Source organism: Salvelinus alpinus, chromosome 6, assembly GCF_045679555.1.
Source record: "Salvelinus alpinus chromosome 6, SLU_Salpinus.1, whole genome shotgun sequence".
Taxonomy (NCBI): domain Eukaryota; kingdom Metazoa; phylum Chordata; class Actinopteri; order Salmoniformes; family Salmonidae; genus Salvelinus; species Salvelinus alpinus.
In genome coordinates, this window is record NC_092091.1 from 13,085,791 (window position 1) to 13,103,883 (window position 18,093).

General features: G+C 44.5%; 1 protein-coding gene across 3 annotated transcripts in view; it reads right to left on the minus strand.

The window, feature by feature from the left end:
• The window catches only part of LOC139578169 (phosphatidylinositol 4-phosphate 3-kinase C2 domain-containing subunit alpha-like), a 73,342-nt gene that overhangs the window by 45,082 nt on the left and 10,167 nt on the right, over positions 1–18,093 (minus strand). For all 3 annotated transcript variants that reach the window (XM_071405453.1, XM_071405455.1, XM_071405454.1), the window contains 2 exons: positions 2,992–3,086; positions 2,298–2,458 (listed from right to left, as the gene is read on the minus strand). In XM_071405453.1, coding sequence (XP_071261554.1) covers positions 2,298–2,458; positions 2,992–3,086 — 256 coding nt within the window. The remainder of the gene's footprint in view (positions 1–2,297; positions 2,459–2,991; positions 3,087–18,093) is intronic.

The following is an 18,093-nucleotide window of genomic DNA, read 5'->3' on the forward strand; positions in this document are numbered from 1 at the left end:
AATGGACCGGATTAAGGCACCAATACTAGAGGGATTCAGAGCGTGTTTTGATTGGTCATGCCTCAGTAGTGGGTGGGTGCTGTGAAGTGGCATTCTAGGGATCCTTGGGAGGCTAAAATCGTCAACGACCGAAGAGGGGGGCCTTTTGGTAGCCTGTTCCCAGATCTACTGGTGCTGCCTTGCATTTCGGAGGGTGTGTGTTGAAAAAAAAAGACCTCGTGTGTGTCTCTGCAAACTCATACATTGTGCTGGAATGTTTGAGACTTGCGAGGTCACACACGCACACCAACATGGGTGTTAGAGGATTGGTCTGGTCTAAAGCAGGATTGGTGTCTGTGATTACAATACTAGTCTAGCAACACAGCAGGATGCTAGGAAAAAGGAGAACATAACAAGTGAGAGAAAGAACATACCAGAAGAGAGAGTATGATGGCCAGTACATTTCAGAGAACTGTTAAAAAGAGATGATTTGATTAGGGTGGCATCCAACACTCTCAAAGCCACAAGACATCCACCTCAGCCAGTTCCCAGAGTTTCCCCTCTCTCCCCACGCCAGGGTATCACTAACCTAAATCTTGCTGTTGGAGATTCTAGCCTAAGAAGTCATTTTCTCCCCGGTAACAGAAGCCAGCTCAGCTCTGATTGGCTGTTAAATACAGTAAGAGTGTCAGAGGAGAGCCGAGAAGCTGCAACAGTAGCAGTTGGGGAAAGAGTCGCCTGGGAATGGGTTTTTCCCCCCCGGTTTACATTTCCACGTGTCACATTTAGGAAGCTGGTAAAACGCTGGTGGAAGTGGAAGATAGGGGCCCGGCCTACCTGACGACAAAGAGAGGAACACCATAGATTAAAGCAGCAAGAGAGAGGGAAAGAAAACAAACAACTTTTCAGCCTGCTCTCCTTCCCCCCCGCACACCTCTCTCCTCCTAGAATAGAGAACTGAAGGCCATTGTTCCTGTGTGCCGATATATACACGACCTTGGCTTTTCCATTGTGGCCAATCAGGGGAATCTAAACACAACAAAGTGGGTAAGCACAATTGGGTAGGAAACCAGGAAGTGAACTGAGGAGCAGGTGGTGTGGCCAGCGAATCAGACCTGGCTGTACAGTACAGGGGAAGGAAGAGGCAGTGTGACCAGTTAGTGAGGTACAGAGAGAGACTGGGTCAGCAGGACTGGGCACGCACGCACACACAACACGAAATAGCAAACTATACCCGTTTGTTTGGCACAGAGGGTTAAAAAAAATGGCAATTAGGACAGATGAAACACAGACATCATGTGAGGAAAGAGAGGGACGCCATTTGTGGCTTCACAGCTAGAGTCCTCAGTGGGGACAGACAGCGCCTAAGCTCATAACACAGTCAGTATTATCCACACACAAAAGGTTGGTGTTGATTCGCTGCCAGGGCCCAGGGAGTCCAGGACAGACTCCATCAGAGAACTTGGCCACAGTGTGCGGGCCAAGAGAGATCAGTGACTGGCTTTGGAGGGGTTGCCTCGGGGGTGGAGCTACAAACCTGGGGTAAGTCAATGACAACACACCCCCAGAGAGCGAACCAAAAGCCATTTGGATGAATGAGAAGATAATACAGTAACTACTGCAGGACAGGGGTATAGAGAAGGTAGGGACACGGGTATAGAGAAGGCCTTTTGGGCGACATAGGGACAGGGGTATAGAGAAGGCCTTTTGGGAGACATAGGGACAGGGGTACAGAGAAGGCCTTTTGGGCGACACAGGGACAAGGGTATAGAGAAGGCCATTGGGGCAGGGGCACAACATTTTATGTCAGGAGAGGGAATGTGGCATATTCCCACAACAACAAAACATATTTAAAAAAGATAATAAACTGTCTGTTCCGAATGCTGCTTCCTCCTTCAGACCTCTCATCCAGTGTTCTTATCTTCTATCTGAAGCTCAGTCTTAAAAAGGGAAATGCCTCGGATACAAATAGAAAAGTTAAATAAATTGGAGTTGGGTTATTGAAACCTGGAAGAGCTCCATTCTAGAAAAGAAGAGGCCAATTGATGTCATTGCATATAGTAATAACCTACTTTTATGGGTATAAAGGTGTCTTACCACGAAGCCTGCACACTCAGGGTCGGGGACCACTGATCACCTATGTTTGGGTCAGGGTTGCAAAAAAACGTTCCTAAAATTCCCAGAACTCCCACTTGGAGGATTCTGTTTCCCCTCCTGATTCCCGGGAACTCTATCGGGGTTTCTGGAAAACCTGGGAATTTCGAGAACATTTATGGGATTTAGCAATGCTAGTAGGTGTATTGTGTTATTGTCCTTACCATCGCAGGTGAAGGTGACAGGCTCCTGGGACTCGGAGATCTCGATGGACACCTTGACGCTGCAGCCATTGTCCCCGCCCCCGTCCCTCTGAGGGATGACTGCACTCAGCACGTACCCCGGGTTGGTGTGGAGGTCATCATGGGGGAACTTTGACCTCAGGCTGAAAACAAAGCCAGTATGTCATCTTTACCGTTCATAAACTTCATATCCTTAATTCTCTTATTTGTATTTCCTTAAATTAGCTAATCTAGAAAATATACATCCATAAACTAGTAGATAATCAAATAATGATCCATTCTCCTACTTAACATCCCATAAAAAAATTAAACATGTTGCAGGTTAAGGATAAGTGCCTTGCTTAAGGACACATCAGCAGATTTTCACCATGTCGGCTCAGGTATTCGAACCAGCGACCTTTCGGTTCCTGGCCCAACGCGCAAACCACTAGGCTACCTGCCGCGCCTTTACTGCCCTGTACTTCCTTATGGGATCCAAAGAACTTCAAAAACTCTTCTGCTTTGCTAATATTTGTTGCACATCTGTGTTTATCGAATAGTGTGTGTGTGTGTGTGTGTGTGTGTGTAGTGTAATGCAGGTGTTCATCATGTAAGAGTGATTCCCAGAGCACAGATATATCATCACTAACAAATCATACAAACATTACAGCACACACACACACACACGGTGGCTTACGTTGCTACATCTTCACAGAAGGCTACAACTTCTAGGTTCTGGGCTTCCTTCTCCTCCAGGGCGGTGTACAGTATTCTCCCAGGTCTCTTATTGTGCTGTGAGACAACGACACACAACATGGTGAACAAAACAGTAAACAACCAGAAAAACAGTGCATGGGCCAAAACACACACTTCAACCTCCATTGAGATAGTGTATAGGTTTACTGGTGTTCATTTCATATGGAATTAAATTGGTGTTCGGTTAGTCATGTATGTATTGTAAACAGATTAAAACACAAAAACTTGCAGTAAAGACAGGAAATACAAAATGAGCACCCCAATACTAAATTGGACCATCCCACAAATACATTTACACATTATACAAACTGACTGAAGCTCTATTCATTTAGTCTTGTGTATTTTTCCCAAAGTAATAGAGGTGTTTAGGAGTGGTGTATGCTGACGGCTCAAATAACGAGACATTTTGATATATGAACGCATTGAATCCCATCGAGTGAATAAACATCAAGTCAGGAAGGGCAGAGACTGGGGCAAAAAGCTACACGCACACTAAAAGGATCCCCCTAGGAATTGAGTTCTGGGATTCCTTGATGTTTATTTATTTATTTAACCAGGTAGGCAAGTTGACCTGGCCAAGATAAAGCAAAGCAGTTCGACACATAGAACAGAGTTACACATAAAGTAAAACAAACATACAGTCAATAATACAGTAGAAAAATAAGTCTATATACAATGTGAGCAAATGAGGTGAGATAAGGGAGGTAAAGGCAAAAAAAGGCCATGGTGGTAATGTAAATACAATATAGCAAGTAAAAGACTAGAATAGTAGATTTGCAGTGGAAGAATGTGCAAAGTAGAAATAGAAATAATGGGGTGCAAAGGAGCTAAATAAATAAATAAATAAATACAGTAAGGGAAGAGGTAGTTGTTTGGGCTAATTTATAGATGGGCTATGTACAGGTGCAGTAATCTGTGAGCTGCTCTGACAGCTTGTGCTTAAAGCTAGTGAGGGAGATAAGTGTGAGATTTTTGTAGTTCGTTCCAGTCATTGGCAGCAGAGAACTGGAAGGAGAGGCGGCCAAAGGAGGAATTGGTTTTGGGGGTGACCAGAGAGATATACCTGCTGGAGCTCGTGCTACAGGTGGGTGCTGCTATGGTGACCAGCGAGCTGAGATAAGGGGGACTTTACCTAGCAGGGTCTTGTAGATGACCTGGAGCCAGTGGGTTTGGCGACGAGTATGAAGCGAGGGCCAGCCAACGAGAGCGTACAGGTCGCAGTGGTGGGTAGTATATGGGGCTTTGGTGACAAAACGGATGGCACTGTGATAGACTGCATCCAAATGAATGAGTAGGGTATTGGAGGCTATTTTGTAAATGACATCGCCAAAGTCGAGGATCGGTAGGATGGTCAGTTTTACGAGGGTATGTTTGGCAGCATGAGTGAAGGATGCTTTGTTGCGAAATAGGAAGCCAATTCTAGATTTAACTTTGGAATGGAGATGTTTGATGTGAGTCTGGAAGGAGAGTTTACAGTCTAACCAGACACCTAAGTATTTGTAGTTGTCCACATATTCTAAGTCAGAACCGTTCAGAGTAGTGATGCTGGACGGGCGGGCAGGTGCAGGCAGCGATCGGTTGAAGAGCATGCATTTAGTTTTACTTGTATTTAAGAGCAGTTGGAGGCCACGGAAGGAGAGTTGGAGGCATTGAAGCTCGTCTGGAGGTTAGTTAACACAGTGTCCAAAGGGCCAGACGTATACAGAATGGTGTCGTCTGCGTAGAGGTGGATCAGAGACTCACCAGCAGCAAGAGTGACATCATTGATGTATACAGTAGTGTGTGTGAAAGCTGCCGGGAACTGGCAGGAAGTACGTCCCATAATTTTACAAACTAGCCGTCTGACTGCCAAGGCTAAGAAAGCGTTTCCTTTCCTGTGCAACAGGAAATTACCAGTGAATGTCCCGCCTCCTCTTCCTGGTCTACTGTGAGTCGGCACAACAGCACAAGAGGTGTTTTGGAATTTAGTAACATCACGATGCATGAAAGAGAAAGACTGATTCTGCTCAGAGGGAATTGGGGAGGGTTACAAAAATGCCTGGTACGCAGAGTCCCTTTCGTGTGTTGTTCCATTTTAAACCAAAAACACAAGAAACAAATGTGTGATTTCTAGGACACTGACTAAAAGTTGCATCAGAGAACAGCTTTACACTGAACAACATTCCACTATCAAAGTAATTGCACCTGGAGAGCCAACCACGCTCTCCGTAGCCGATGGAAGACCTTTAAACAGGTTAACATTCAGAAGACCACAGGGCCAGACGAATTACCAAAGACGCGTACTCCGAGCATGCGCGGACGAGCTGGCAAGAGTCTTCACTGACATTTTCAACCCATCCTTAACCCAGTCTGTAATACCTACATGTTTCAAGACTACCACCATAGTCCCTGTGCCCAAGAACACGAAGGTAACCTGTCTAAAATGACTATAGCACTCACATCTGGGTTGTTCGCCAATGCTGGAAGGGGGGCCTTCCCCCAGAGTGAAAAAGTTTGGGAACCCCTGCGCTAGCGAACGTTGCAGTGCATAAACTATTGTAGCGGATTCATTGCATGAAGAAATATATGATGAGGTTTTTTTTGTTCTGTAGCCTATTTTAGTTTCTCTTACAATAAAATGTAGTTCTATAGGATATTTTAGTTTCCTTTACAATAAAAACACTAATGTAATCCATTTGATCAACTTTATTTGTAGATTCGATTTGTAATAGAGTTAATAGGAAAAGTCCAGTTACAGCTCCGTTTGACAAAGTAGAAAAAAAAAGATGATAATAATAAATAATAAAACCAGCCAGGTGCACAGGTGAAATGATTTGCCTAAACACAAGCACCAGCGCCTGAACAATCGTAAAGGATGAATTACATAAAAATATATATTTGTGTAAATATATTCATGACAAGATATAAAAGTAATTTGTTGATCGTATCAAAAACTGTATTGTGGCCTTATACGTGCCTTTTCACATGAATCAATCTAGTCTTCTCTTTATGCTTCGAGTCCACAGTCAGCACACATTTTCGGGGCTTTGTGTGAGCAAGCCCCACAAAATAAATTGATTGAATTTCACAGTTTATGGGCTGGCATGGTCTCTCGGGGAAAAAGATCCACCCCATACCTATCATACCAAAATGACTCCACATTCCGCGGACATACAAGAGTGCAATAAATGCATTTAGTTCATCCATAAACATGTCTCATGTATGGTTTCCTTTTCTGTGCACATGAGCAACAGTACAATCTGATATGCTGCAACATCTGCATGTCAAACTCATCACTCCTTTCTACCCAAACCGTGCCATCCCTCCCAGACCCCTGTCTCGCCGTGCCATCCCTCCCAGACCCCTGTCTCGCCGTGCCATCCCTCCCAGACCCCTGTCTCGCCGTGCCATCCCTCCCAGACCCCTGTCTCGCCGTGCCATCCCTCCCAGACCCCTGTCTCGCCGTGCCATCCCTCCCAGACCCCTGTCTCGCCGTGCCATCCCTCCCAGACCCCTGTCTCGCCGTGCCATCCCTCCCAGACTCCTGTCTCGCCGTGCCATCCCTCCCAGACCCCTGTCTCGCCGTGCCATCCCTCCCAGACTCCTGTCTCACCGTGACAGTTGGGATCAGTCTGTTGGCTCTGTTGTTTTTCTGCGGCGAGACTCAGGCATCGGAGGCAGAGGCTCGAAGTAAATATCAGAATCAGATTACTTTTCATCAGCAACGTAGATTTCAAGCTCAATAGCCAATCCGCCATCCAACTCATCTAAATTCTGCAGCATTTGCAATGCTGTCAGTGCATCCATTTGTTTGGTTGGGCTTGCCATTGTATGGTTGTACTCAGCGTCTATAAAATGGTATATAATTTCCTGAGTCAAATCAATCTTTCATAATAAAATAGGACCGCTCACAACTCTTCATCATTACACTATTGTTCTAAATTCAATCACCCTCTTCATCATTCCGTTCATTGAAGTCACATGCCCCATTATCAGTTTGTCAGGTTTCTATCGCCCATTCATTCATCGATGATAGAATAGCATATTTTAATTGTGTGTTTATTATGTTACTAGTTTTAGCTTTTATGTTACTAGTAGCCAGAGCAATGCTGCCGCGCGAGTGGTCATGTTCTGAATGCATGGACAGCACGGATATTCCTGGAAAAAGTGACACTTGGAAATAGAGCTGCACCTCTTCAATTGAGAGAGTTATATGACAAAGATAAATGTCATAGAACCAGCAGAACATGCTCTTTCTGATACTATATAGAAATCAAAATGTTTTACCTGCATGTGACTCCGAAGGAGGATTTGATAAAGTGATGCTCCTTTCCCTGCATCTGTAACTTACATCCCTTCATGTAGAAACTGATAGGCCTAATAGTCACTCAGATTATTGTCCATTTAAAATCTTGTCTATAGGGTAACTCTGTGTGAAATTATTTTAGGCATAGTTGAGGTGTAGTTTAGGTATAGTTGAGGTGTAGTGTCGATGGGCCGGACTGGCATTGTTTATTTCCCGCTCATCAACTTGGATCGATTCAAGGATATGTTTTGCATTATTCTCAAGGCCTAATGCAACACATAGCATGTTTTCGTTTTCCTTACAATACATTTGATTAGTAATAGAGTTACAGTAAATATCAGTCCTGTAACAGCTTCTTTTTACAAAAGAAAAATATAAGAGAATGGCATCAACCCGCAAGGCACACGGTCAAATTATTAACATGAGCGCCAATGCTGATAAAGAGGCATAACAAACATTACACTATTGTTGTTCTAAATTAAATCAACATCTTATCGCCCATTCGATCCATGCCATTCATTCAGTGGGCTGGTATCGTTGGTTCATTCAGAAAGTATTCAGACCCCTTGACTTTTCCCACATTGTTACATTACAGCCTTATTCTAAAAATTGATTAAATAATATGCTGTGGGGATGTTTTTCTCACGGCAGGGACTGGGAGACTGGTCAGGATCCTTGAGTGGCCCAGCCAGAGCTCGGACTTGAACCCGATTAAACATCTTTGAGTTCTGAAAATAGCTATGCAGTGACGCTCCCTATCCAACCTGACAAAGCTTGAGAGGATCTGCAGAGAATGCGAGAAACTCCCCAAATACAGGTGTGCCAAGCTTGTGTCATCATAACCAAGAAGAATCAAGGCTGTAATCGCTGCCAAAGGCGCTTCAACAAAGTAACAAAGTAAATGGTCTGAATACTTACGTAAATGTGATATTTCCGGTTTCTAAAAACCTGTTTTTGCTTTGTCATTATGGGGTAGTGTGTGTAGATTGATGAGTGATTTTTTTAAATACATCTTAGAATAATGCTGTAACGTAACAAAATGTGGAAAAAGTCAAGGGGTCTGAATAATTTCAGAATGCACTGTATATTGTTTTTAAAATTGTTTTATTATAACTATCATTGTTTTATTTCGTATCCCAATACCTGGGTGTATGTAGTAATGCATGAAACAAACTGATTAAGAACATTTGAGGTAAACAAAAAAAGAGAAACCTCCAATGTTTTATCGGAGCCCCTGGCGAGACTGCCTCTGTAGGGCACCATCTTATCCATAGTTAAGATGGTGCCAACACACACATACAATACATACGCCCACACGCTGCTGCTACTACTACTGTCTATTATCTATCCTGTTGCCTAGTAACTTTACCCCTACCTATATGTACAGTACGTCGCTACCACAATTACCTCATACCCCTGCACATCGACTTGGTACTGGTACTACCTGTATATAGCCATGTTATTTTCTACTCCCTATATTCTACTCGCTGTTGTCTACAAAGCATGTGAAATAAAATTTGATTCTACACTTCCATGATAAGAGATCAATGCAAAACCTAAACACGCACACTTAATGGCGAGCAAGGTAATGTCAGATTTGTTTATAGAAAAAGTCCCATCTTCCCAGTTGTTTATAATAACAGGATGTTATGGCTGTCTATCTGTAATTGATGAAATGAGTAGTACAATGGTAATGCTGTATTGCAACATAAGAGTCTGCCTTCTTTATGTTCGTCATTCAGTGGGTGAGAACACAGCAGATTGAGCATTATTTTATGAGCTACTTTGCTCAGCGGTTCTTAAATTTCACACAAGCAAAACCAACAACTCGGACATGAAATGTGACTGAATCTAGAAGTGGCATCAGGGTTGTGTTCATTAGGCACCAAACGGAAGAAAACCGACTGGAATATGGAAAGACTACATGGACTTGTCCAATAAGAAAATGCTTATTTTAGTTTTCCGTTGAATTATTATTTTTTTAAGTATCTGTTGTGGAGAACTGATAGACAAACATTGTTTTGACCTCAAATAGTATTAAAGTGAAACATATTTACAAAGCAGTGTGCTAGTAGCGTCGACTTGGCTGAGACCCCAATCTCTCGCTCTCACCAAGCACCTTGTACATCCCATCTAGCCAGGCAAGAAAGGAGTGAGGGATTAGCAGTGTTTGTGTTTTTATACACAATCCATTCATTGAAAACAAACGCGCAAAGATAATCCAATGAAACAGGGTGAGCGGTGTGTTCACTCACACCCCCCCCCTACAGTACAGACACCGGGCTGTACAGTTAAGACAGGCCTGTCTTTGTTTTCTCTGTTTCATTGTCTGATAGGGGTGGGTGAGTGAGTGAGTGAATGGATGGGTAAGGCCTATGTGACTCACAGATCATTAATCTGATGTGGTTTGCTTTAGTCCACCCTACTGTTCTGAGTCAGGTCCGGTCTGCTTTACAGCTCATCCATCTTAGGTCAGTCTTAAGATAGTACAGTAAACCACTTCATTGTCCCAGGCTTGTACAGTTTTGCTGCCTGTAGCAGTCCTAGAATGGTACCTACTTCACTAGCCCAGGTTTTTAGTGGTTTAGTAATACTGTAGACTTCCACTGACAGGAGTCTCTTCTACTTTCCTCAACCTTTTCAATATTCTTGGTTGGCCCTGGTTAACTATGTCAAGAGAACCAGCTGACCAAATTAAGTTTGACTTCCTCTTTCAAATCAGGAAGTTAATGATTTCTCTTTAGTTTAACTTCCACTGTGGCATTATAGAAATCTCATTTTTCAACAAAGGTTGCAGTTGTAGTCTAGCTAGGACTTCACCAGCTGATTCAGAGGATGCCATTGGCGTTTCCCCTCTCAACCACAATTTTTTACCCACAATGCACTTCCTGTTTGTTGAAAGTAAAACCGGGTGAGAGGTGAAGACCGAGTTCACTTGTATCCATCGTCCCTCTGTAGGCCCATCGATACACCACCACACAGAGCGTATGGAAGAGAACAGTACGCCGCAGGAGAATTATAATTTGGTCATAACTGCTCCGCCATTTCCTGGTTTCTAAAATTCTAATAGTTTGCCTAATTTCAGTTTATATGTCACAAAATAAGCAAGTATAGTGTAGCGAATCATTGTGCCATTTAAACCGCTGTGAAATGTTTTCCATAACCAAAAGTATTGTATTTTCAGCTGGGGTACAAAACTGAAAGTAAAAGAAACAAAAAGAAAACTTAAAAAGAATGGGAAGAATAGAAATAGCACACACAGAAACAATCTACTGCTTCTTAGACTTGCTTTCAATGAGAATGACAAATATAACTCAAATTTCTATGGGAATGTGGTCGGGTTGCCCAAAAAGTTACATATTGGGAAAGGGATATACCTAGTCAGTTGTACAACTGAAATTTGTCTTCCGCATTTAACCCTAACTCTGAATCAGAGAAGTGCGGGGGGGGGGGGCTGCTTTAAATCGTCATCCACGTCATCGGTTAACTGCCTTGCTCAGGGGCAGAACGACAGATTTTTACCTTGTCAGCTCAAGGAGTCGATCCAGAAACCTTTGTTACTGGCCCGACGCGCCTACCCGCCAGGCTATTGTCGCTTTAATGAGAGATCCTGGCAGAGGCGTGCGGAGATGTGAAAAGCTGTTCAAATGGAGGAAGACAGAGCTGAGGTGGCCTTTGGTTACATAAACACACACGCTCTAATTTTAAAAACGCCCATTGATCAACAGTCCCCACACACAGAAACAAGCACCATAGCCTGTCGTAACAGGCAAGTCCTAGCTAGTACTCTGCTGTGACGACACAGGCGTTCTGTGCGTACAAAAGTCGTGACTTCGCAATGACTGAACTCTATGGTGCACTTCAGTGCTCTGTTGCAGATGGTGATGTCCCCTGGGCTTACTGCATGCTGGGAAGTCCTCTCGGCTTTCCAATACAAACTACAGGGGGAGCTGGCCTGACAATGTTTTTATTTTATTTTTTTAATCTGAGACATACAGTGGGGAGAACAAGTATTTGATACACTGCCGATTTTGCAGGTTTTCCTACTTACAAAGCATGTAGAGGTCTGTAATTTTTTATCATAGGTACACTTCAACTGTGAGAGACGGAATCTAAAACAAAAATCCAGAAAATCACATTGTATGATTTTTAAGTAATTAATTTGCATTTTATTGCATGACATAAGTATTTGATCACCTACCAACCAGTAAGAATTCCGGCTCTCACAGACCTGTTAGTTTTTCTTTAAGAAGCCCTCCTGTTCTCCACTCATTACCTGTATTAACTGCACCTGTTTGAACTCGTTACCTGTATAAAAGACACCTGTCCACACACTCAATCAAACAGACTCCAACCTCTCCACAATGGCCAAGACCAGAGAGCTGTGTAAGGACATCAGGGATAAAATTGTAGACCTGCACAAGGCTGGGATGGGCTACAGGACAATAGGCAAGCAGCTTGGTGAGAAGGCAACAACTGTTGGGGCAATTATTAGAAAATAGAAGAAAATAGAAGAAGTTCAAGATGATGGTCAATCACCCTCGGTCTGGGGCTCCATGCAAGATCTCACCTCGTGGGGCATCAATGATCATGAGGAAGGTGAGGGATCAGCCCAGAACTACACGGCAGGACCTGGTCAATGACCTGAAGAGAGCTGGGACCACAGTCTCAAAGAAAACCATTAGTAACACACTACGCCGTCATGGATTAAAATCCTGCAGCGCACACAAGGTCCCCCTGCTCAAGCAGGCGCATGTCCAGGCCCGTCTGAAGTTTGCCAATGACCATCTGGATGATCCAGAGGAGGAATGGGAGAAGGTCATGTGGTCTGATGATTCAAAAATAGAGCTTTTTGGTCTAAACTCCACTCGCCGTGTTTGGAGGAAGAAGAAGGATGAGTACAACCCCAAGAACACCATCCCAACCGTGAAGCATGGAGGTGGAAACATCATTCTTTGGGGATGCTTTTCTGCAAAGGGGACAGGACGACTGCACCGTATTGAGGGGAGGATGGATGGGGCCATGTATTGCGAGATCTTAGCCAACAACCTCCTTCCCTCAGTAAGAGCATTGATGATGGGTCGTGGCTGGGTCTTCCAGCATGACAACGACCCGAAACACACAGCCAGGGCAACTAAGGAGTGGCTCCGTAAGAAGTATCTCAAGGTCCTGGAGTGGCCTAGCCAGTCTCCAGACCTGAACCCAATAGAAAATCTTTGGAGGGAGCTGAAAGTCCGTATTGCCCAGCGACAGCCCCGAAACCTGAAGGATCTGGAGAAGGTCTGTATGGAGGAGTGGGCCAAAATCCCTGCTGCAGTGTGTGCAAACCTGGTCAAGAACTACAGGAAACGTATGATCTCTGTAATTGCAAACAAAGGATTCTGTACCAAATATTAAGTTCTGCTTTTCTGATGTATCAAATACTTATGTCATGCAATAAAATGCGAATTAATTACTTAAAAATCATACAATGTGATTTTCGGGATTTTTGTTTTAGATTCCGTCTCTCACAGTTGAAGTGTACCTATGATAAAAATTACAGACCTCTACATGCTTTGTAAGTAGGAAAATCGGCAAAATTGTCAGTGTATCAAATACTTGTTCTCCCCACTGTAACTGCTCGAACAACAGATAATGTTGGTTTGCCTGACTTTGGCTCTTCAATACAAGGGCCCGGCCCTGGGCTTAGCTACCACAGGTTGTCAAAAAAAGAGAAAGAAATATTTTATAAAGAGAAGAGACAGATGTAAATACAATTGTTACCTCCTGAACTAAGCTCACTTGTTTCATTTAATACAAGAGCAAACATTTCCACAGAAACAAACTCCACCTGCTTTGCAACATCTGAGGCCAGCCCTTGAAGTGTTAGCAACAACAGGCTTACTTATACCCAACTGCCGACATCCAATCTGTTAATCTGGAGGGTAATGACAATAACAAAACAGCACTCTGGCTAGAGTAGGGAGTTGACTGCGATAGGCTGTGGGCCAGATTACTATGGGTCTGGAAACCGATAAGGGGTGTCTTGGTCTGTAGAAGGTAACACTACACCACTGTGCCATGCTGGTTGAGAGTATTGCTTTGTCCACCAGCACTCACACACACACACAGTCTTACACACTCGGCCTACATGAGAACGCCTGCTGCCATGGCAACGCTGGGCCGCTCTGGGGCTTGTCAGAGGAGTCTGCAGTGGGGCATGGTGGGGAGCTGTATGGGCTTGTCCCTGTTTAGGCTATACCAACATTACTGCTGCCTGGCAGCTAGGCTAGCAAACTAGGGCGACACACAGTTAAGGCGAGAGCATGTACAGACAGACAGACAAGACAGGCAGCCATAATCAATAGGTGATCGACCGAGGTAATACGTACATGTAGGTTTGGTTAGGTGATCGACCGAGGTAATACGTACATGTAGGTTTGGTTAGGTGATCGACCGAGGTAATACGTACATGTAGGTTTGGTTAGGTGATCGACCGAGGTAATACGTACATGTAGGTTTGGTTAGGTGATCGACCGAGGTAATACGTACATGTAGGTTTGGTTAGGTGATCGACCGAGGTAATACGTACATGTAGGTTTGGTTAGGTGATCGACCGAGGTAATACGTACATGTAGGTTTGGTTAGGTGATCGACCGAGGTAATACGTACATGTAGGTTTGGTTAGGTGATCGACCGAGGTAATACGTACATGTAGGTTTGGTTAGGTGATCGACCGAGGTAATACGTACATGTAGGTTTGGTTAGGTGATTGATTGAAGTACTAACCTCATCAAAAAAAGAAACGTCCTCTCACTGTCAACTGTTAATTTTCAGCAAACTTAACGTGTAAATATTTGTAGAAACATAACAAGATTCAACAACTGAGACATAAGTTCCACAGACATGTGACTAACAGAAATTTAATAATATGTCCCTGAACAAAGGGGGGGGGGGGGGGTCAAAATCAAAAGTAACAGTTAGTATCTGGTGTGGTCACCAGCTGCATTAAATACTGCAGTGCATCTCCTCCTCATGGGCCACACCATATTTACTGTGAGATGTTGCCCCACTCTTTCACCAAGGCACCTGCAAGTTCCCGGACATTTCTGGAGGGGGGGGGGCTAGCTCTCACCCTCCGATCCAACAGGTCCCAGATGTGCTCAATGGGATTGAGATCCGGGCTCTTCGCTGGCCATGGCAGAACACTGACATTCCTGTCTTGCAGGAAATCAAGCACAGAACAAGCAGTATGGCTGGTGGCATTGTCATGCTGGAGAGTCATGTCAGGATGAGCCTGCAGGAAGGGTATCACATGAGGGAGGAGGATGTCTTCCCTGTAACGCACAGCGTTGAGATTGCCTGCAATGACAACAAGCGCCGTCCGATGATGCTGTGACACATCGCCCCAGACCATGACGGACCCTCCACATCGATACAGCTCCAGAGTACAGGCCTTGGTGTAATGCTCATTCCTTCGACGATAAACGCAAATCCAACCATCACCCCTGCTGAGACAAAACCACGACTCGTCAGTGAAGAGCACTTTTTGCCAGTCCTGTCTGGTCCAGCGACGGTGGGTTTGTGCCCATAGGCGACGTTGTTGCCGGTGATGTCTGGTGAGGACCTGCCTTACAACAGGCCTACAAGCCCTCAGTCCAGCCTCTCTCATCCTATTGTGGACAGTCTGAGCACTGCTGGAGGGATTGTGCATTCCTGGTGTAACTCGGGCAGTTGTTGCCATCCTGTACCTGTCCCAGCAGGTGCGATGTTCGGATGTACCGATCCTGTGCAGGTGTTACACGATCAGCTGTCCGTCCTGTCTCCCTGTAGCGTCGTCTTAAGCGTCTCACAGTACGGACATTGCAATTTATTGCCCTGGCCACATTTGCAGTCCTCATGCCTCCTTGCAGAATGCCTAAGGCACGTTCACGCAGATGAGCAGGGACCCTGGGCATCTTTCTTTTGGTGTTTTTCAGAGTTAGTAGAAAGGCCTCTTTAGTGTCCTAAGTTTTCATAACTTTGACCTTAATTGCCTACCGTCTGTAAGCTGTTAGTGTCTTAACGACCGTTCCACAGGTGTATGTTCATTGAACAAGCATGGGAAACAGTGTTTAAACCATTTACAAAGAAGATCAGTGAAGTTATTTGGATTTTTACGAATGATCTTTGAAAGACAGGGTTCTGAAAAAGGGACGTTTTTTGTTGTTGCTGAGTGTATGTACATGTAGGTAAGCAGAAAGTCCGGGTTGCCGTTTAACTGTTCAGCAGTTTAATGGCTTTTGGGTAGAAGCTGTTCAGGAGCCTTTTGGTCCTAGAGACTGCTACCGCTTGCCGTGTGGTAGCAGAGAGAACATACTGACTTGGGTGGCTGGAACCTGACAATATTTAGTGCCTTCCTCTGACACCGCTTGGTATCGAGGTCCTGGATGGCAGGGAGCTCTGCCCCAGTGATGTAGTGGGCCATACGCACTGCCCTCTAACGCTTTGCCGTCAAATGCCGAGCAGGTGCCATACCAAGCAGTGATGCAACCAGTCAAGATCCTCTCAGTAGTGCAAATGTAGAACTGAGGATCTGAGGGCACATGCCAAATCTTTTCAGTCTCCAGAGGGGGAAGAGGCATTGTCGTGCCCTGTTCACAACTGTCTTGGTGTGTTTGGACCATGATAGGTCCTTAGTTATGTGGACACTGAGGAACTAACCTTGGCATTCTTGGACACGGGGACTATGGTGGTCTGCTTGAAACGCAGGTATTCCAGACTGGGTCAAGGAGAGGTTGAAAATGTCAGTGAAGGTGAGCACTAGGTGGTCAAGCACATGCTCGGAGTATACATCCTGGTAATCTGTCTGGCCCCGCGGCCTTGTGAATGTTACCCTGTTTAAAAGGTTTTACTCACATTGTCTGGAACAGCTGGTGCGCTCATGCAAGGTTCAGTGTTCCTTGCCTCGAAGAGACCTTAGAAGGCATTCAGCTTGTCTGGTAGGCATGCATCACTGTGCAGCTCGTGGCTGGGTATCCCTTTGTAATCCGTGATAGATATGGCAGGGCTTGCAAACTGAAGAGCGTGAGAGCCAGTGTAGTAGGATTCGATCTGCGTCCTGTATTGATGCTTTGCCTGTTTGATAGTTCGTCGGAGAGCGTAGCAGGATTTTTTTTATTTTGATAAACGTCCAGATTTGTGCCCCGCTCCTTGAAAGCGGCAGCTCTAGCCTTTAGCTCAGTCTGGATGTTGCCTGTAATCCATGGCTTCTGGTTAGGATATGTACGTACGTATGGCCACTGTGGGGACTACATCATCCATGCACTTAATGAAGCCGGTGACTAATGTGGTAAACTCCTCAATGCCATGGGACGAGTCATGGAATATATCCAATGTGCTAGCGAAACTGTCCTGTAGCTTTGCATCCGCCTTATTGGACCACTTCTATATTGAGCGCATCAATGGGATACTTCCTGTTTGAGATTTTGCTTGTAAGCAAGAATTAATAGGGTAGAGTAAGTCAGATTTGCCAAATGGAGGGTGAGATTTGCATGCGTCTCTGTGTGTAGAGGTGATCTAGAGTTTTTTCTCTAGTTGCACAGGAGACATGCTGGTAGAAATAAGTTGAAACGGATTTCAGTTTCCCTGCATTAAAATCCCCGGCCACTAGGAGTGCCGCATCTGGATGAGCATGTTCTTCTTTGCTTATGGCCTTATACAGCTCGTTGAGCGCAGTCTTAGTGCCAGCATCGGTTTGTGGTGGTAAATAGACATCAAGAGGCTCATAAAGGTGGTCTCCCGAATGGCCCCCTATTCACTACTTTGGACCATCATAGTCAACGTACAGTAAACAAAATAGCACAATTGGTCAGGTGCCTACTATGCCTCCGAGACAGTGGGGGGGAAATAAACAAATGACACCGTTTATATTTAAGACAATCATCTCACGCAGAACGGAAATTATGGTCTTCATGTGTGAAGAATGTGACAGCAGCCAATTGTCCTGTTCCGACACAGAGAAACACAATGAGACAGGAAGTGGGCTTTCTGGGAACGCCACACACACACACACATATAGGCTAGGCCTTTATTCCTTATTACTCACTCATTCTCTCATTACGAAATCTCTTTTCTGACTAAACCAGACTAAAAGGGAAGAGACACGGTAAATAAAAAGTGATAGACGAGTCATTGTGTATATAGAGAAGTTAAAACAATTCTGTGGCCTCCCTTCAGTTGAGCTCAAACCCACTGACAAATGCTTCAGACAGATGGTTGCTCACTTATAGGAAAATGGAGGCGAATGGTATTTTGCGCCACATGCCTTCGTTCCTGTCCAAAATCTCAGAAATGTTGATTAAAAAAGAGACAGATTTAGAGTAGAAAGAGCATCTTTCTTCACAAAAAGGATAAAAAAGTGGAAGTATAGAGGTCAAGCCTTCACAAAGTGTGGGCAACCATACCAGACTACATGCTTTGGAAACCAACATTTATGTTTTGGCAGTGCTGGTATGATGTGGGACTTGTTACCCGGTTGTTTTGGCTGGGCTTTGTTGAACCTCTTTAAATAATTTTATTGTGCTAGAATCTTACCCATTTGTTTTGGCTTGTCACAAGGGCTACGTTTAGACAGTCAGCCCAATTCTGATATTTTTTTCCACTTATTGGCCTTTTGACAAATCACATCAGACCTTTTCACATCAGATCTTTTTCAGAGCTGATCTGATTGGTCAAGAGACACAATTAGTGGAAAAAAATGATTTGGGCTGCCTGTCTAAACGCAGCCATAGTGTGGGA